At 44.0% G+C, this 21507-nt stretch overlaps 3 protein-coding genes across 3 annotated transcripts in view; all 3 read left to right on the top strand.

Annotated features, from left to right (window-relative positions):
- The first annotated feature begins 1141 nt into the window (after positions 1-1141).
- Positions 1142-2705, top strand: LOC121866161 (silaffin-1-like). Its single transcript, XM_042365765.1, has 3 exons — positions 1142-1334; positions 1468-1694; positions 2352-2705. The coding sequence occupies exons 1-3, from the start codon at positions 1142-1144 to the stop codon at positions 2703-2705; spliced, it is 774 nt and encodes a 257-aa protein (XP_042221699.1).
- Positions 2706-4296: 1591 nt separating this feature from the next.
- On the top strand, positions 4297-7025 carry LOC121866152 (lithostathine-1-like). Its single transcript, XM_042365745.1, has 4 exons — positions 4297-4449; positions 5280-5456; positions 6049-6196; positions 6661-7025. Exons 1-4 carry the CDS (start codon positions 4365-4367, stop codon positions 6746-6748), a joined length of 498 nt encoding a protein of 165 aa, XP_042221679.1. The 5' UTR covers positions 4297-4364; the 3' UTR covers positions 6749-7025.
- A 9087-nt stretch (positions 7026-16112) lies between these two features.
- The window catches only part of LOC121866153, a 15009-nt gene continuing 9614 nt past the window's right edge, over positions 16113-21507 (top strand). The window contains exon 1 of the mRNA XM_042365746.1: positions 16113-16548. Coding sequence (XP_042221680.1) covers positions 16535-16548 — 14 coding nt within the window. The 5' untranslated portion in view covers positions 16113-16534. The remainder of the gene's footprint in view (positions 16549-21507) is intronic.

Genomic DNA, 21507 nt, shown 5'->3' on the forward strand with positions numbered 1-21507 from the left:
CACACACTCCTCTTGTCTCCCATCCCTGAGAAGTGTTGAAAGTTAGACAAATCGAAAGGACAATATTGTATGGACAGGAAGCATTTAGAGGATTATTATCGTCATGTACCTCAGTAGACCTCGTACTTCACTATCTCTGAATGCCACGCTGATGAGTTGGTTCAAGGCTTTGTTCAGGCGAGGAGGATTTTCATAGGGTACTTGTGGGTGTACATCCTGCAGCCGCGAGACATCCAGCTACACACACACACACACACACACACACACACACACAGACAAAGAGATAAAACAGGTATTATAGTATTCTTAGACAGAGTTGGGCCAGACGAGAATGAGAGACGGGGAAAAATTCAGGGTGCATAGAGATGGTAGTTAGGTTAGGTTAGGTGAAAGTGTAAACATTGAAGACAACATACCTGTATTTTGCCGCGTAAACAAACCTACGATAAGTATGGGTTGGTGTAGACAGTGTTGAGAGCGGCTACAACACTGTGTCATTGTTTACGGTGACTTCTGCCTTTACGATAACAAAAAATAAACAATGAGAACGTGTCCTGGTGAATAAACAAAGGTAGGGAGGGCCAGAGGTGGTCTTGAAGGTCTGGTGTGTGAGTCTACCAATAGCTCGCCCTTGAGATAAACGCCCACCCTTCACGATGAATACAAGGTCAAGGGCCGGTGGAGAGGCCAGGATGATGCTGGAGACTTACTTTCTCACTCGTAAAGTCAAAGGAGGAACAGGGGAGGCCGGGGCGGTGCTGCGGTCCCATTTATAACGTCTTCTTCAGGAGGAGAAAAGAATGTTATTTGTTCACTGTATATGAGAGGATCCGATACAGACGAAGATGAGTGGCGGGGGGGGCAAGAGGTCAGTAGGTACAGGTACAGTACATGTTATCATAAAGATGCCTTTCAAAAATTCAAAAGTATGATATGAAGATGGCAGCCAAGTTGGATCATTATCATAAGAGTTGTTAGTGAACTGAGCTACATTAATATATCTCTTATTAGTATTTACATTGTGCACGAGTAAATTATATTTGTTAATAAGGAAAATAAAATGGGGGTTGTTGACTGTACTGTAAGATAATTAAATGGCTTACGTTCCGACTATTAAAGCTGAGGTTCAAAGTCCTGGACAATGTGTGTGGGAAAGTCAGCGGCAGAAAAGTTTTTGTTTAAGAAGAAGACTAAAGAGAACACTTGGAGCGGAGGAGAAGTTAGCGGGGGTAGTGAAGGAAGCCAAGTGCGTCTCAAAGGCAGCGCTGGAGTGCCTGAAGGACTCGATAAAAGGAATCAGAGGATCTGCTTCAGCGCTGTGATTGAATATGAGAGTAAACGGAATGCGATATCCTACAGAGAAAACATCATTGAGAAGGATCAAGTGGTAGCAAAAGGATCAAGTGGCAGCAAAAGGATCAAGTGACAGCAAAAGGATTAAGTGGCAGCAAAGGGATCATGTGGTAGTAAAAGGATCAAGTGGCAGCAAAAGGATCAAGTGGCAGCAAAAGGATCAAGTGGCAGCAAAAGGATCAAGTGGCAGCAAAAGGATTAAGTGGCAGCAAAAGGATCAAGTGGCAGCAAAAGGATTAAGTGGTAGCAAAAGGATCAAGTGGCAGCAAAAGGATCAAGTGGTAGCAAAAGGATCAAGTGGCAGCAAAGCAGGATCAAGTGGCAGCAAAAGGATCAAGTGTGTCAGGTAGCAAAAGGATCAAGTGGCAGCAAAGGATCAAACTCCAAGAATGAATCTCGAAGATCTAACTTCAACTCGAAACTATCTAACTTCATTTAATCCGGATCTAACTCCAAGTAATCCGGATCTAACTCCAATTAAAGGTACAGGTACAGTACATGTTATCATAAAGATGCCTTTCAAAAATTCAAAAGTATGATATGAAGATGGCAGCCAAGTTGGATCATTATCATAAGAGTTGTTAGTGAACTGAGCTACATTAATATATCTCTTATTAGTATTTACATTGTGCACGAGTAAATTATATTTGTTAATAAGGAAAATAAAATGGGGGTTGTTGACTGTACTGTAAGATAATTAAATGGCTTACGTTCCGACTATTAAAGCTGAGGTTCAAAGTCCTGGACAATGTGTGTGGGAAAGTCAGCGGCAGAAAAGTTTTTGTTTAAGAAGAAGACTAAAGAGAACACTTGGAGCGGAGGAGAAGTTAGCGGGGGTAGTGAAGGAAGCCAAGTGCGTCTCAAAGGCAGCGCTGGAGTGCCTGAAGGACTCGATAAAAGGAATCAGAGGATCTGCTTCAGCGCTGTGATTGAATATGAGAGTAAACGGAATGCGATATCCTACAGAGAAAACATCATTGAGAAGGATCAAGTGGTAGCAAAAGGATCAAGTGGCAGCAAAAGGATCAAGTGACAGCAAAAGGATTAAGTGGCAGCAAAGGGATCATGTGGTAGTAAAAGGATCAAGTGGCAGCAAAAGGATCAAGTGGCAGCAAAAGGATCAAGTGGCAGCAAAAGGATCAAGTGGCAGCAAAAGGATTAAGTGGCAGCAAAAGGATCAAGTGGCAGCAAAAGGATTAAGTGGTAGCAAAAGGATCAAGTGGCAGCAAAAGGATCAAGTGGTAGCAAAAGGATCAAGTGGCAGCAAAAGGATCAAGTGGCAGCAAAGGATCGTAACTGGCAGCAAAGGATCATGTGGTAGCAAAAGGATCAAGTGGCAGCAAAAGGATTAAGTGGTAGCAAAAGGATCAAGTGGCAGCAAAAGGATCAAGTGGTAGCAAAAGGATCAAGTGGCAGCAAAAGGATCAAGTGGCAGCAAAAGGATCAAGTGGTAGCAAAAGGATCAAGTGGCAGCAAAAGGATCAAGTGGCAGCAAAAGGATCAAAGCTCACCAAGATTTGGTTATGAACACCAGAAGAAAATCTCCTCGATCAGTTAACTCTTCAAACTACTTAAATCCCCAACTCCAAGTAATCCGGATCTAACTCCAAGTAATCCGGATCTAACTTCATTTAAACCGGATCTAACTTCATTTAATCCGGATCTAACTCCAAGTAATCCGGATCTAACTCCAATTAATCCGGATATAACTTCATTTAAACCGGATCTAACTTCATTTAATCCGGATCTAACTCCAATTAATCCGGATCTAACTCCAAATAATCCGGATCAAACTCCAAGTAATCCGGATATAGGAAAGACGTATTAAGATGCTCATAAATACATCAATAATCCCCAGCTTTGTTCCTACCTGCCACAACACCGCCTCGCTATACTCTTACCATCGTTCTCTTTCCTCCTTTATCCGTTTTCTGCCCTCCCTTCCCATTTATCCGTTTTCTGTCCTTCCTCTCCCTTTTACCCATTTTCTATCCCCTCACAGCTGCCTTACCACTTTTCCTACCTTGCTATTTTCATAACTTACATACACCATATTCTTCCCTCCGTCCTCCCTCCCTACTAATATGCAGTAATCTCCCTTATCTGAACATATTTACTCCCTCGTTCCTGCCGTGTTGGTACATTCGTTTAACCTGGCATTTATCGTGTCTCTGCATCTCCTGTTTCCTCCCCTCCTCTCATCTTCTTATGCTTTATATTATCCTCTTCGTATTCTTCCTTCTTCCTCTCATCACGCCTCCTTTGCTTCCAGCCCTCAATTTTATTCACAACATTACCGGATAAACTGTGTGTGTGTGTGTGTGTGTGTGTGTGTGTGTGTGTGTGTGTGTGTGTGTGTGTGTGTGTGTGTGTGTGTGTGTGTGTGTGTGTGTGTGTGTGTGTGCGTGTGTGTGTGTGTGTGTGTGTGTGTGTAATTTCAAGTCAGATATTTTGCTTCTTCCATTTATCTCTGTATATATTTATAAGTTAATCTCCTTAGTATACTAGTTTAGTTCATATAATTCTCGGTAAGATTAGATAGAGGGGGAAGAGAGAGTGGTTAGGTTAGGTAGTCCGTCAGTTCGACTAGGAAAGTAAAAGTGAGCTTCCTTAGGATCAGTGAGTATACAGAACATAGTAACCTAACCTAACTTATATTATATCAAGGACAACTCGTCGGCGCAGAGGAGACACTCACGTCTTGGACCCATCACTTTATCATCGCTGCCACTCTACCAAATATGGCAAACATGACGCAATAAATTATCTTTCCTTAAAAATTAAATCACTATCTGCTGTTGTTTTTACTTATACATAAAATACTATATCCTGGAGATATATGTTGATATATGTTTATTATAACGCATTATGAACTTGGTGGATAATATTATTTTTACTGAATTAGGCGAGGAGTGTTGGAACTGTCGGGCGAGGGTATAAATAACGGCAGCACAGGAAGACGCCTCACTCCCTCGCCTCTCTTACTGCTGGTGCCACGGCCGAGTGACAACATGAGGGTCCTGCTGCTGCTGCTGCTTGTCTGTCTGGCTGCGGTGATCTGCTCCGCCAGAATTGAGAACAACGACCGTCAAACACGTAACTCTTCGACCATTTCGTATTGTATTTTTCGTATTTTGTACAGAATTCATAGAATGATCTTCGTGTGTGGTAGCCGAGTGAATATAGAGCTCGACTCCTGTTCCACGAGTCGCTAGTTCGATCCCCGACGGGAACTTGTCTCAACTGAATTTTCATGCAATTTTACTCTAAAACACTTGACATTATTACAATGCGGTGGAGTACAGTACAGTACAGTACAGTATACCGAAGGCTTAGTATACAGTGTGTCTGCGGGACCCACCTTCACTAGAACGATATAACCTCATTTTAACGACACTTGACATGTTTTGGGGCCTCCTGTAACTACTTCATATACTTGTTTAACTTTACTCGTGCGGTGGGCACTTAGATGTTGTGTATACGGAGTCCCTTGATGTTTTTTACACAGTTTCCTGGGGAAGTTACACAACCAAGCCATGGCCAAGTAATCTATTAATTTCTTTAAATACTGTTAATGTCGTCTTCATCAGCATAGCCGTTGTGACAGTCTCTTCCCACTTGCATTTTATCGACCGTCTTGTGATATTTCTAAAATTAAGAAATCCGGGGAAATTGACGACCTCATCTTTGAGAATTCCGGAATCTAGGGAAAAATTAACGTAATAATTTTTTAATAATCTGGGATCTGGGGAAAAGGTAACTTAGTAATTCTTGAGAAGATAGGTTAGGTTTGGTTAGCTGACGGTCCCAGCGATAACAAGAAATTCCTGAACATTTAAGTGATTAAGTGATACACCACGACTCTGAACAGCTTAGACGATTTAAACAAGGAAGAAATCCGCTAATACTTCACTTCTATTGGACAGCGGCGCTTGTGTGTGATACAGGCTTCGTCGAAATAGCCAACAACTGCTACCGCTTCTACCAGCAACGCCTCTCATGGAGCCAGGCTGGCCAGACTTGCCGGGAGGTCAACTCAGAACTTGCTTCAGTCATCACGGAAGCCGAGTACAGCGGTATACTTAACCATCTCAACACAAATTGTAAGTTATCTCTCTCTCTCTCATTTTTATATCATTAATTTTCACTCCTTTTCTCTATTTTTCCCCTTTTCTTTCTTTCTCATTCTTCTATCACTTTCTTTCAATCCTTGTGTTATGCTTTCCTTCATTCCTTCTTTCTTTTATTCTTTGTATTATCTCTCTCTCTCTCATAATTTCTCTTCTCTTTTTTATTCAAAGTTTCTCTCGTTCTCTCTAAATTTTTAATCTTAATCAATCTCTATTTAATGTAACTAAGTCCAAATTATTTTCCACCGTTCTTTCTCAGTCATTCTCTCCCATTCTCTCTTCCTCTCTACATCTATCTCTCTGTTCTCCGCGTTCTTATTATTATTGGTCTTAATCCTAACTTTCCACCATAATACTTTCTCACCATGAAGAAAGAGAAAGGAGGGAGTTTAGAATTGCTGTATCTTTTTGGTATGGATGAATCTACAATGAGAGAGAGAGAGAGAGAGAGAGAGAGAGAGAGAGAGAGAGCCTTCACCAATTGAGAATAAATGAATCTATTATATTCCCACTAATACTGATGCATATTCAATAAACTTTACGGCGACTCTTTGTTTACGGTCAGTTCCCGGGACATACTGGACCTCTGGAAAGGTGCAGTCCGGCCGTTGGATCTGGAGTGCTACTGGAAGTCAAATGGCTTCCAATTGGTGGGGCACGTCACCCTCCACTAGCCCTAACAACTGTGCCTACTTCTGCTCTAACACCCTCAAGTAAGTACCACTTATCCTACACCTAACCTAATCTAACCAAATCTAAAACTAATCTAACCTAACCTAACTCCCACAGGTAAGCTTTAGGGGTGTTTAATCACCAGGTGAAATAATCTAGAGGTAAATCTTCAATGTGATCCTATTTTGTTTATACCGTAATGGCTTATGTGCCTCGTTCAGTACGACCCTAAGATTCAGTGGTGTATATTCCAAGTCTCAGAAGTAAACGGTTATTGGTATTACTAACTATTGCTTCTCGACAAATGATACGAGAAAACCAGAATCCAGATAATTATCAAAGACTCGAACGTTAATATTGTTTCGCTTGGTAACTGAAGGTGTGAACACAACTTGGGGTCATAGGTACTTCTTCAGAGGAAACATTTCACGTGAGAACTTTATTTGAGATCCTGTGCCCTGAAGAAGGCGTGGTGGTTTGACACTTGTTTTTCTCTCTCCGTCAGGTACTGGGCCAAGTCTTGTAACAGTCACTTGCGCTTCATCTGCCAGAATGAAAGGGTCTTCCAGTTTCCAGACGTCATTGCTGAGTAGACAGACCCATGGCTGACGCTGACGGGGAGAAGAAAGTGACAAACTCCATCATGACCAACACCAGTGCCGTGAACCTTGACCTACGTTACACTTATTGATATATCACTATACTGACGTTTTATATCGACAACGAAATGAGGTAAAAATTTAAAACTTATAGATTATGTGATTTAATGTTTTCTTACTGTATCAACTAATTACACTTTCGATATTAGATAATTTATAACATTTACCCAAGATGCAACAGTGATCATTAAAGTTCTCTTAAAACAACTGACTACCTCGTCTTATTCCTAACAAAAACCTATGTCTGAAAATAAGCTTGGTACACAACACGATTTGGAATCAGCGTGGCAGGAGCTATCTAGCCCACCTGTAATTAAACCTGATGAAAATAATCTGTTGGCCAGGATCCATCATAATCTCTATACAAAAAGAAATAATAATCATCTGCCATTTTAAAGTAATATATAGGGTGTCCCAGAAAAATGTCCCTTCCTTCCTCCCTGCCTGCTCCCTGAGACACTGAGTTGGAGGGAGGGAGATGCCAGTGTGGGTGTTGCCACGAACCCTTGAACTTGGTATTGGTGATAGTGAGGTTGACACACACACACACACACAATATTGGAACAAGACCTCTACGTGTTCATCTCGTGTTGTTCACCTTGTTCACACTCCCAAGAAATAGTGTACGTCTAGTGTTTAACCTGGCGGTGTACAGTTGGTCATACTGTCCAGATTTTGAGCTTCGTGGAGTATGTGATTTTCTGGAGAACCTTCCTATATCATTCGTCTCTTTTACAACACAAGACTCACTCGCTGCTCTGTAACGTGCAAGGTCGAGCTATTTGTTGTGTGGTATGTGTGTGTGTCTATAAGAGGAGGTTAAGGGGTGTTGTACAGGTAGTGAGGTCTTGGAGGTACAAAGGGAGTGAGTAAGGAGGAGGTTAAGGGGTGTTGTAGAGGTAGTGAGAACTTGGAGGTACAAAGGAAGTGAGTAAGGAGGAGGTTAAGGGTAATGAAATGGTGATGAGGGCTGGGTACAAAGGGAGTGAGAGGAGGTTAAGGGGTGTTGTACAGGTAGTGAGGTCTTGGAGGGAGGAGGTTAAGGGGTGTTGTACAGGTAGTGAGGTCTTGGAGGTACAAAGGGAGTGAGTAAGGAGGAGGTTAAGGGGTGTTGTAGAGGTAGTGAGAACTTGGAGGTACAAAGGAAGTGAGTAAGGAGGAGGTTAAGGGATGGTGGGGAAGTAGTGAGGACTTGGAGGTACAAAGGGAGTGAGTAAGGAGGAGGTTAAGGCATGGTGGGGAAGTAGTGAGGGCTTGGAGGTACAAAAGATGCGAGTTTGAAGAAATGAGAGGAAGATGAGGGAGGCCTACAAGAAGGTCTACAGTTTACGAGTATGCGGGTCAGAGAATGAAGAGTAAGATGATGTGAACAACAGAGTGAGAAGATTATGCAGCCTCACACAGCTCATCTTAAAATGTATGAAGAATATAACAGTAAACGTGAGACCAGCGGAGAGAGAGAGAGAGAGAGAGAGAGAGAGAGAGAGAGAGAGAGAGAGAGAGAGAGGTGGGGGATATCATCGCTGGCTTTTATATTATATTCTAACATTGTGAAAGCATAATTGTAAATGAGTATCTTGTCAAGGTGGGATATCTAAACGTGATTTTGTTCAGCGAGGTTCGTTCTGACATTTGAAAAACACAAGACTAATGAGTTAACTTTGATTATGGGAAATCTACCGACCAGAGTCACTTGGTCAAACACACACTGTGATGGCTGATGTAAATGGTTCACTTTTACCAATTAGAAACGCCTTGTGAGTGAGAGAGTTCACCGCGCGGACACCATCATGTGCTGTACAGACTGGCACCGCTGCTCACTGTCTATGCGGGCCACCCTTAGTTACATCGACTTACTGTCTTCGGTGTTTGTATGCTGGCAGTGTCTATGTACTGGATATGCTGTACAATTGTGACTCTGTATGATGATTTTACTGAATAATATTTTTATCTAGCTAATACGGCCATTGTCTGGTGCCTTACGCTAATCTTTGCTTTCGTAGTTGATAAATGTTTCTATAATTCAACCTGGAAATATTTCAGGTGTGTTAACCCGCGATGACACGACCAGCGTTACCTGTTGCCACAACTCGTTATCCATTTACCTTACGACACCTCTGCGGTAGATGATCATATCTCGACAATGTTACTTTTACGTCATGAAAATCAACTGCTGCAAGACACTCGTGAGTGAATGAGTGTCTCACCTTCACGGCGTCATTTAGGGATTTCTCTCATCTTGTGCGAGTACAGACCGTCACTACCAGTCAATGGGAAGTGTGACTTGCGCGACGTAATAACGTAGCACTTAAGTAGAGTAGCTACTGACTTCCTCAATACTTAAGTTTCACAGACGTCGGTCACGTAGTTTTCCGATATGTAATTACCAGTTGTATAGCTTGTTGGAGTGAACGTCTCAGGGCGACATGACGCACACACAAACCCTAATACTCACTGCACTTAATATAAAATGCTTTGCTCATAATTTATCCTCAATTTTTACAATCCATTTTCCCATAGAGTAATTGAGTGGTGTCTGAGGGGGTTAGCACACTAGCCTCACAAGTCAGTGGTCCTGAATTCGATTCCCGGGCGGGGTGAAACTTTGTTATCCTTCGCTACATATTTTTTTCTTATTTTCTATTAGAGAGAGAGAGAGAGAGACGACCCTTTCAATACTTCACAGATAAAATCACAATACCCATTAATCCCGTCGACAATACTCATAAAATCACACTTAAGAAAACGACTTACGGGAGTTACTGCCGGACACTCCTAGATACTTTCAGACACTGCCAGGCACTCTCACACACCCCCAGATTAATCTTAGACACTGCCAGACACTCTTGATAGTTTGGGTTGGTACTAACAAGATGTAGTTTAAGATATCTCGGGTTGGTATCTGTAAAAGGTCGAGGCAGTTCGTGAAGTGCTGACACACAGGTCAGGAATGGTGCTGACACAGTTCGAGATGGTGCTGACACACAGTTCGGGATGGTGCTGACACAGTTCGAGATGGTGCTGACACACAGTTCGGGATGGTGCTGACACACAGTTCTGGATGGTGCTGACAGGAACAGGAGATAATGACACCAGTTGAGTCCAGGTATTGAGTTAGAGGGGCATAAGTACCACATTAATACCTGAGACAATACTCCCGCGGCGAGAGATAGAAAGTGGATGTTCCGCCTCAGACACACACGCGCACACACACACACACGCGCACACACACACACACACACACACACACACGCACACACAATAATGACTCCATTGAAATAAATGACTGCACTGCTCAATTTTGCAACTCATCATTGTGTCAATAGAAGGTAATTCCTCGCTAGTGTGGCGTTGAGATTACTGATGAAACTATACCACTGGACGTTTATAAATACATTTCCTTCTTGTTTCTTTTACTTCATGATGATAGAATTTCTCTCTGGATTTTTCCTTTCAGTAATTCATCAACACCTGCTGCTTCGCCTCCCCATTCAACAGACCGTTATTTCCGTTATTCTTCTAATAACGTTCATAAAAGGACAGACAGACAGACAGACAGACAGACAGTGTGACAGACAGAAAGAGTGTGACAGACAGACAGACATAAAAACAGACAGTGAGACAGACAAACAGACAGACAGCGTGGACTCGAGGCTGACACACACTTGTAAATCAACACCTATTGTAAAAACACGAGCCAGAAATTCTTACAAGACCATATTTATCAATCCCATCACCACCATTATTTACACATATTAACATTACCATCATCACCACCATTACTTACACATATTAACATTACCATCATCATTACCATCACCGCCATTATTTACACATATTAACATTACCATCATCACCACCATTACTTACACATATTAACATTACCATCATCATTACCATCACCGCCATTATTTACACATATTAACATTACCATCATCATTACCATCACCGCCATTATTTACACATAATTAACATTACCCATCATCATTACCATCACCGCCATTATTTACACATATTAACATTACCATCATCACCACCATTACTTACACATATTAACATGCCATCATCACCACCATTAACACATATTAACATTACCATCATCATTACCATCACCGCCATTATTTACATATTAACATGCCATCATCATTACCATCACCATAAATTATTTACACATATTAACATTACCATCATCACCACCATTATTTACACATATTAACATTACCATCATCACCACCATTATTTACATAATTAACATTACCATCATCGCCACCATTACTTACACATATTAACATTTTACCATCATCATTACCATCACGCATTATTTACACATATTAACAGTACCATCATCATTACCATCACTTACACGTATTAACATTACCATCATCACTGCCATTACTTACGCAATAACATTACCATCATCATTACCATCACCGCCATTATTTTACATATTAACATTACCATCATCATTACCATCCTTACACATATTAACATTACCATCATCACCACCATTATTTACACATATTAACATTACCATCATCACCACCATTATTTACACATATTAACATTACCATCATCACCACCATTACTTACACATATTAACATTACCATCATCATTACCATCACCGCCATTATTTACACATATTAACATTACCATCATCATTACCATCACTTACACGTATTAACATTACCATCATCACTACCATTACTTACACATATTAACATTACCATCATCATTACCATCACCGCCATTATTTACACATATTAACATTACCATCATCATTACCATCACTTACACGTATTAACATTACCATCATCACCACCATTACTTACACATATTAACATTACCATCATCATTACCATCACCGCCATTATTTACACATATTAACATTACCATCATCACCACCATTACTTACACGTATTAACATTACCATCATCACTACCATTACTTACACATATTAACATTACCATCATCACTACCATTACTTACACGTATTACCATTACCATCATCACTACAATCACCACCATTCTCTGTTAATCACCTGTGCCATAATTACATAAGATTACCTTTAGAGTTTCGTGGTGAAAGGCAGACATGTTAGATGGTCGAATTGTTGGCCATTTTCCACCTATTTTAACCATTACTTTATTGTCAACTTAATGATCTGGAACACGTGTGGCTATTGGGCTTCCAACACCTTCACTCTCTTTAAGTTGAGAGGAGGAAGATGAGGAGGAAGGAGGGGAGGAAAAGGGGGAAGAGGAAGATAAGAAGGAAGAAGAGGAACAGGATGAAGCGTAGGAAGACGAACAAGAGAAGGAAGAACAATAGGAAAAAGAAGAAGAAGAGGAGGAAGAGAGAGAAAGAAGAATAAGAGAGAGAGAGAGAGAGAGAGAGAGAGAGAGAGAGAGAGAGAGAGAGAGAGAGAGAGAATTTGCATCCACAACATTTAAACCAACACACACAACACACCTCTCAACAGTTAACATGTAGCAACAAAAACAAAGTCAATCTAACGGTGAAATTAACACTTAACCGTGACCATATTCACTCAAGATTAAGATGCAGATATGTTAAATTAATGAGTGTTTAACTGTTCTTCCTTCCCGGAGTTGAATGTTTCACTGCATCACCTGGACCCACCGACCACCATTGGTTACACAGGTGACTCAACAGCTGATTCTCGTGAAAGTCGGCCGATTTGCACCTCTGCCTTTCTCCACCTGTTGATTAATCGGTGTCTTTCTGTGTCTGTCTGTCTGTCTGTCTCTGTTTGGCGTGATTATGTTCATATACTCCGTTTGTGTGCTTCATATAGGGTTCTTTTCTGTCTGTCTTGTTTTCAAGATGATTAGCCGTGATTATGCCCTGTCAACCTGATGGACAGTGGATGACAACGTCGTGGATATAAACCATCAACCAGTCAATCAACCCATGAATGATAAGCTGTGAGAACTAACAAATTATTTACTAATTGGACTATGTGTCAATGCAAGGGCAGATACTTTTTATTTAATGCAGTATTGTACTCAGGCATTTTTGCATAATAAAAAGTAATTACTATTGACCTCAGAATATCTCCTAATATCAAGTGCACATGGCCTCAAATTGGCCTCAAAATGCCCATGATATTGGTCAGATTTCAAAAAAAAATTATGAGGCGACTTACAGCGCTTCCCCCCCAAAACAGCAATGTGGGCTTGCTGTGCTCGCCATGCTCCCCCACCCAAAACTTCTTGCACTCCCTTTTGATATTCCTGGATCCGCCCCCTGTAATGTTCGACTTTTATATCCAACACCAGTCACCACCTGCTCGGGGCGCCCGTACACCTGGGGACCACCTGGCAGATCATTACTGGTGTAGCAGGAAGTAACGACCTAGTTAACACAGTGTTGTCTTAAGTCCAAGTCAAGAACCCCCCACCCCCACCCCGTGGTCCTAAGACGCAACCGAGCCACTAGAAAATTCGGTCTACAATAGAAGAACCTCTGTGGTATAATTATCAGTATACAACAACACTGGTTTAACCTAACATAACCTAACCTAAGACACCTACGAGAGAGAGGAATGAGGCGCATAAGACAACAATCAAGGTGGACTAAACTTGGGGAGGAGGGGGGAGGGGGGGATCTCACACCACTAGAGAATATTATCATTTACTGTGCGTGTTGAGGTGTAAACTGTAACCCGACACCTTAACTGTTGTCTGATGATGGGTGAGGCGAGAGACACGGACACTCCAGTAGGTGATGACGGGGTCTGGGGGGTTGGGTTAGGTTAGGTTATATAAAGAAAGATGAGGCAATAATGATAGAGGAGGATGAGAGAAGGTAGAGATTGGGAAGAAGAAACAAATTAAAAGCTGCAGTTCCCGGAGATACAAAATCTAGGAGGATTGGTAACGACAGCTCGAAAGCATGGAGGTGGGTGTAGGGGTGGGTGTAGGTGTGTTGGAGGTAGGTATAGGTGGGTGTAGGTGGAGTGTGGGGAGTGGGTGTGGAATGGTGGAGGGTGGGTGTAGGGGTGGGTGTGTGGGTGTGTTGGAGGTGGGTATGGTGGGTGTAGGGGGTGGGTGTAGGTGTGTGTGTGGAGGTGTGGGTATAGGTGGGTGTGGGTGTGGGGAGTGGGTGTGGGTGTGTTGGAGGTGGGTATGAGTGGTGTAGGTGGAGTGTGGGGGTGGGTGTAGGTGTGTTGGAGGTGGGTATAGGTGGGTGTAGGTGGGTGTAGGGGTGGGTGTGGGTGTGTGGGTGGGTATAGGTCAGGTGTAGGTGGGTGTGGGGTGGGTGTGGGTGTGTGTTGGAGGTGGGTGTAGAGTGGAGTGTAGGTGGAGTGTAGGGGTGGAGTGTGGAGATGTGTTGGAGGGAGTGGGTATAAGGTGGGTGTAGAGTGGGTGTAGGGGAGTGGGTGTAGGTGTGTTGGAGGTGGAGTATAGGTGGGGTGTAGGTGGGTGTACGGGTGGGTGTAGGTGTGTTGGAGGTGGGTATAGGTGGGTGTAGGGGTGGGTGTAGGTGTGTTGGAGGCGGGTGTAGGTGGGTGTAGGATAACAATATTTTCTTCATCATTCACACAACGGGCATAATCAGAAGTCACTCAAAAACATCGCTACATTACGCTAAGATGACCAATAGCTGACACACTTAAGGCCTGACAAGACAACACCAGCGCCGTGCTTGCTTTACCCAGATGACGTGGTTCCTCTTAGCTCTCTAAAGCTTTCACCGTAGTTATTATTTACGAGAAAAACAAGATTATTTACCTTCTCTATCTGGGAGCAGTGTTGAGTGATACGTGTAATAATAATAATAATAATAAAAATAATAATAATAATAATAATAATAATAATAATAATAATAATAATAATAATAATAATAATAATAATAATAAGAATAATAATAAGAATAATAATAAGAATACGAATAAGAATACGAATAAGAATAAGAATAAGAAAGAAGAATAAGAAAGAAGAATAAGAAGAATAAGAAGAGTAAGAAGAATAAGAAGAATAAGAAGAATAAGAATAGGAAGAATAAGAATAAGAATAAGAATACGAATACGAATACGAATACGAAGAATAAGAATAAGAAGAAGAAGAAGAAGAAGAAGAAGAAGAAGAAGAAGAAGAAGAAGAAGAAGAAGAAGAAGAAGAAGAAGAAGAAGAAGAAGAAGAAGAAGAATTAACGGTGTATTGAAGGCGGTAAACATTAATGATAAGAGATACAAATGGTGAAATTGGGGAATAGGTGATTTAACAGAACCTTTCAGTACACAAACAAAAGAGAGGAGAGAGAAATATATAGTAAAGAAACAAGTTAACTATAGACCTGTTATTCTCAGTGGTCATAAGGGAGCCAGTCTCTTAATCTGTTTACTGAGGTGTTAGTGGCGTTCTCAATCTGTCTACTGAGGTGTTAGTGGCGTTCTCAATCTGTCTACTGAGGTGTTAGTGGCGTTCTCAATCTGTCTACTGAGGTGTTAGTGGCGTTCTCAATCTGTCTACTGAGGTGTTAGTGGTGTTCTCAATCTGTCTACTGAGGTGTTAGTGGCGTTCGCAATCTGTCTACTGAGGTGTTAGTGGCGTTCTCAATCTGTCTACTGAGGTGTTAGTGGCGTTCTCAATCTGTCTACTGAGGTGTTAGTGGCGTTCTCAATCTGTCTACTGAGGTGTGGTGGCGGTCTCAATCTGTCTACTGAGGTGTAGTGGCGTTGACAAGATCCTACAAACAATGGTGCAGTAGATTACATTATCTATTATAGGCGTCGAGGATGATTCTGGTTCCTCCCTCTCATTCACCCCCATACACTCACCCACCTGACCATCATACACACTCACCCACCTGACCATCATACACTCACCCACCTGACCATCATACACACTCACCCACCTGACCATCCATACACTCCACACCTGACCATCATACACCCTCACCCACACCATCATCACTCACCCACCTGACCATCATACACACTCACCCACCTGACCATCATACACACTCACCCACCTGACCATCATACACTCCTACCCACCTGACCATCTACACACTCACCCACCTGACCATCATACACACTCACCCACCCCCACCATCATACACATTCACCCACCTGACCATCATACACACTCACCCACCTGACCATCATACACTCACCCACCTGACCATCATACACATTCACCCACCCACATTCGAACACCATATTCACCCACCACCACCCCACCCACCCACCTTAATCACTGAGCCACTAGCCATCACCGGTCAGGGAAAGTGTTATAACAGAAAGTGAAAATATTATGGGCCGTAGAAGACTGCCGTAGCACACTCCAGCCGCAGTCTCCGGACAGACACACGCGGCGCCGCCCACACCCACGCCCGAGACACCCGTTGCTCTACACTCCTACAGGATTACACCTTCCTTTGCTAGACAGAAAATTGAAGAAAAATAGCCTAGTGACGTGTTATGTATTCAGTGTTTTGAAAGAGTCCGGAGCTGCTTTGGTATTCATCCACTACGTCTTTAATCCCGTCTGAAAATTCCCCCCGCGTTATTATCATCGGTTGTCCTTGAATTTTTATTTGTATAACAAGTGGAAGGGTGTGTAGAGCGACGAACACCTCCAACTACACACAGATAGCCGCGTCGGGACCTGCCAGGTGTAGTGAGCAGCGCCACCAAGTGTGAAGTATTGAGAGTTAGCGTGTAGAGGCGCAGCAGCCACCCACCACCACTATGACTCCACACTGGTGAGTTACACGCCTTGGTTTGTTTACTTAATAACTATGGCATCTTCCTCGTGTGGTAAGTACAAAGGACCTCTTAATATAATTCGGTTTCAGTATGACGTCAGAGATAACTAGCGCCTGTGAAGACTTGATGAATGAAGAACGCGTGTTGAGTGAGTCACAAGGCGTACTATACTTTCATTTACTGAGGAATATTATCTCAGACATCCATCCACCGTCTCCGAATCTTTCACCCCAATGACCGACACACACACGACATTATAATACCTATACACCTAATACTGTATACTACGGTGTATAGTCTTATCATACATATACCACGACTTATACTGCGCCATTATACATCTTGACGTTGGGGAAATTTAATCTCAAACTCATATACTGTCGACGGTTTACCTTCCTACCGACACAATAAGTTCATAACGAGATCCCACCACACCGACTACCACCACACGCCGACTACTACCACCACACCGACTACCACCACACGCCGACTACTACCACCACACCGACTACCACCACACGCCGACTACCACCACACCGACTACCACCACACCGACTACCACCACACGCCGACTACCACCACACCCTCCTCAACCTCAGTCCCTCACCAACTAACCTCCACACTCTCATAACCTCACATCCTCACGACGACATGGGAACTGAACATTGTTACGATCGAGTCTCGGTGCATTTTCAACACCATTTTCTCAACATATATCATTAGTGAGTAGTTACAGCGTCGGAAACTTTGACAATCTCAGTAGGGGTGTAGGTGTGTGTAGGGGATGTAGGTGTGTGTAGGGGTGTACTGTAGGTGTGTGTAGGGGTGTGGGTGTGTGTAGGGGTGTAGGTGTGTGTAGGGGTGTAGGTGGTTATGTAAACGTGTAGTTACATAATCTCAGTGCAATACCCTTCATCTCACCCAGCCCACCTCCCCACAGTACGGCTTACCTCACCTAACCTAGTTACCCCTATCCTAGCAACACCCAGCCAAGAGAGGGGGGGCTGCTGAGAGGACCTACACCTATATCCTTTTATACATATTTAAAACTGTTGTCACATTATATATGTCACCTTCTCATTCTCTTGGACCACCTGAAGATCACACACCCCAGCTTATTTTACCTGAAGAGTAACCACCTTACCGTTACCTAGGATAGGGTTAGGTTAGGTTAGGTTTAGAGGAAACTGCAAGGGGACGCTGGTATCAGGTTACCCGGATGTTCAAATGACTGACTTTTGCTTGGGGGAAAAAGATATGAACATCAACAACATTTTATATTAGTGACCTGTTCTTACAGCAGTCATAAAATGTTGGAGAGATGGGGAGATGGGGAGGAAGGGGAGATGTGGGGAGATGGGGAGAGGCAGATGTGGGAGATGAGGAGGGAGATGGGGAGATGGGGAGGGGGAGAGATGGGGAGATGAGGAGGGAGCTACATCACAATCTTCTTTGTGGGAATTAATTACGTTATCAAATCCGGAAATAAAACAGAAAATACAGATTATTAATGATATTACTGCATAAAAAAGAAAGTCAACAAGAAAATGAAAATATTAATTGAATCCGAACCTCTAGTGCGGCCATGAAGCCTTGCTAGGGTGGAACAATGAAGGACGCGGACAGTTAGCCATGAACCACCGAACCCTGAACCACCGAACCCTGAACCCTTTGTATAATAACAGGAGTCATATATCTTAACAATGAACCCTATTTTTTCCATCCCATTTCTACCTATGTTCTTGATGACAGAAATTCACCTGTGTGTGTGTGTGTGTGCGTTATTCCCAACTTTCGTCTCACACTTACGCTATCATTTCATCTTACGCCCCTTGATTCCTCATACAAGTCACGTCATCACCCGAAGACTCGCATTAAGTTCACATAAACGACGTTAAAGAGCAGAAATAATTAGAGGTTCCAGAGACGATCCTAACATACAAAGATCTACAGGTCTTGCTGAAGTGTTAGGGCGAGAGTTTACACTGTGGGAGTTACGTGCCTATGATCGCTGTCGGTCGCGGGAGGAAGACTTGTATGCTTGTCCCGCCGCTGCCAGTCATACATACATACATACATGCATACATACATACATACATACATACATAGGCGTAGTGATAGGCATTTCCTACGTCCTCATCTGGATTGCTTTATACATACGTGAAAACTTTACCACCAGAAAGACATAACATCACTAGAAAAGATGCAGCACAGAGCAACTAAGACGATTTACGAACTGTACCATCTCGATAATCCAAGTAGACTGAAGGTCTTGGGACAAACAGTTCTACGGGCAAGACACGAGAGGACACATCTCGTGGAAATGTTAAATAGTCTGAAGGGAATGAAAGACGCAAATTACATACAAATACATACATTACATACAGAAATAGATTACATACAGAAATACATACATGCATACAGAGAGAAAGAGAAATACCAGCGTCACTCACACACACTAAAACTTTCACGTAAGTTTCTCCCTTGCCTGGGTCCCGCCACCTCCCACACACACACTGTCATACACACATACACCACTGTCACACACACACACACACACCACTGTCATACACATACACCACTGTCATACACACACACACACACACACACACACACCACTCATACACACAACCACTCACACACACACACACACACCACTGTCATACACACATACACCACTGTCACACACACACACACACACCACTGTCATACAAACTCATTAATCAATCATTTTCTTACTTGCTAAGACTTTTCCTACACCCTACACCCTACTCCCTTTATTTGGTGCCAATGGTGTGTGTGTGGGGGGCTGTGGTCTACTGCAGAAGGGAGGGTGAAGGGCTGAGGGCTGAGAACTACGCAAGATGATTTCGTCCGGGTACCCCGCGCCAAAACCCCAATATCACCACTACCACCACCACGTCCTTCACCACTACCACCACCACGTCCTTCACCACTACCACCACCACGTCCTTCACCACTACCACCACCACGTCCTCACTACTACCACCACCACGTCCTTCACCACTACCACCACCACGTCCATCACCACACCACCACGTCCTTCACCACTACCACCACCACGTCCTTCACCACTACCACCACCACGTCCCACCACTACCACCACCACGTCCACCACTACCACCACCACGTCCTTCACTACTACCACCACCACGTCCTTCACCACTACCACCACCACGTCCCACCACTACCACCACCACGTCCATCACCACTACCACCACCACGTCCTTCACCACTACCACCACCACGTCCATCACCACTACCACCACCACGTCCATCACCACTCACCACCACCACGTCCATCACCACTACCACCACCACGTCCATCACCACTACCACCACCACGTCCATCACCACTACCACCACCACGTCCTTCACCACTACCACCACCACGTCCTTCACCACTACCACCACCACGTCCATCACCACTACCACCACCACGTCCATCACCACACCACCACCACGTCCATCACCACTACCACACGTCCATCACCACTACCACCACCACGTCCATCACCACTACCACCACCACGTCCTTCACTACTACCACCACCACCACGTCCTTCACTACTACACCTCCCACCACCACCACCACGTCCCACTACTACCACCACCACCACGTCCTTCCTTCACTACTACCACCACCACCACGTCCTTCACCACTACCACCACCACCACGTCCTCACTACTACCACCACCACCACGTCCTTCACCACTACCACCACCACCACGTCCTTCACCACTACCACCACCACCACGTCCTTCACTACTACCACCACCACCACGTCCCCACTACCACCACCACCACCACGTCCTTCACCACTACCACCACCACCACGTCCTTCCACTACCACCACCACCACCACCCCACTACCACACCCCCCCACTACCACCACCACGTCCACCACTACCACCACCACGTCCTTCACCACACCCCACCACGTCCTTCACCACTACCACCACCACCCACACCACCACCACACGTCCTTCACCACTACCACCCACGTCCTTCACCACTCCACCACCACCACATCCTTCACCACTACCACCACCACGTCCTTCACCACTACCACCACCACCACGTCCTTCACCACTATCACCACCACGCCCCTTCACCACTAGCACCACCACGTCCTTCACCACTACCACCACCACCACGTCCTTCACCACTACCACCACCACGCCCTTCACCACTACCACCACCACGTCCTTCACCACTACCACCACCACGTCCATCACCACTACCACCACCACCACGTCCATCACCACACACCACCACCACGTCCTTCACCACTACCACCACCACGTCCTTCACCCACCACCACGTCCTTCACTACCACCACCACCACGTCCTACTATCACCACCACGTCCTTCACCACTACCACCACCACGTCCTTCACCACTACCACCACCACCACGTCCTTCACCACTACCACCACGTCCATCACCACTCCATGATCCTAGAGACCTTACGGGTGAAACTCTCCCTAAGACAGTGACAAGCGTAAAGAAAGGTTTGTTTACATCTCCCTCTGATTGGCCGAGTCATTGTTTGCTTGTCTGGGTGAGTATAATTAGTGTTAGAGATGTTGTAGTTTGATGTGGGAAGGAATAACACGAAGGAGGAGGAGAAGGAGAAAGTGAAAAGATAACGAAAAGGAAGACGAGGATGAAGATAGGAAAACATAGGAGAGAAGGAGGAGGAAGGGGATGATTGGGAGGCAGAGAAAATGAGGAGGAGAGAGGTAACGATGAGGAAGATAATGAAGAGGAAGACAACGAGGAGGAGGAAGATTGGAAGATAGATGAGGAGGAGATGGAGGAGGAAAAGAGAAAGGGAGGAGGAGGAAAGAGGAGGTGGAGGAGGGAGAAGAGAAGAAGGAGGAGGAGGAGGAGGAGGAGGATTACCCCTCAGCTAATTAAAGGAACAGAT

Source organism: Homarus americanus, unplaced genomic scaffold (genome assembly GCF_018991925.1).
Source record: "Homarus americanus isolate GMGI-L3 unplaced genomic scaffold, GMGI_Hamer_2.0 scaffold29188, whole genome shotgun sequence".
In the NCBI taxonomy this organism is placed as follows: domain Eukaryota; kingdom Metazoa; phylum Arthropoda; class Malacostraca; order Decapoda; family Nephropidae; genus Homarus; species Homarus americanus.

What these genes read in the sequence shown, in the direction of transcription:
- LOC121866152 (XM_042365745.1), top strand. Translation starts at nt 4,365, where the DNA reads ATGAGGGTCCTGCTGCTGCTGCTGCTTGTCTGTCTGGCTGCGGTGATC. An exon ending in GAACAACGACCGTCAAACAC is followed by an intron (nt 4,450 to 5,279) that starts GTAACTCTTCGA and finishes TCTATTGGACAG; the next exon opens with CGGCGCTTGTGTGTGATACA. An exon ending in TTCTGCTCTAACACCCTCAA is followed by an intron (nt 6,197 to 6,660) that starts GTAAGTACCACT and finishes TCTCTCCGTCAG; the next exon opens with GTACTGGGCCAAGTCTTGTA.
- LOC121866161 (XM_042365765.1), top strand. Translation starts at nt 1,142, where the DNA reads ATGTGTGTGGGAAAGTCAGCGGCAGAAAAGTTTTTGTTTAAGAAGAAG. An exon ending in CGCTGTGATTGAATATGAGA is followed by an intron (nt 1,335 to 1,467) that starts GTAAACGGAATG and finishes ATCATGTGGTAG; the next exon opens with TAAAAGGATCAAGTGGCAGC. An exon ending in GCAGCAAAAGGATCAAGTGT is followed by an intron (nt 1,695 to 2,351) that starts GTCAGGTAGCAA and finishes ATCAAGTGGTAG; the next exon opens with CAAAAGGATCAAGTGGCAGC.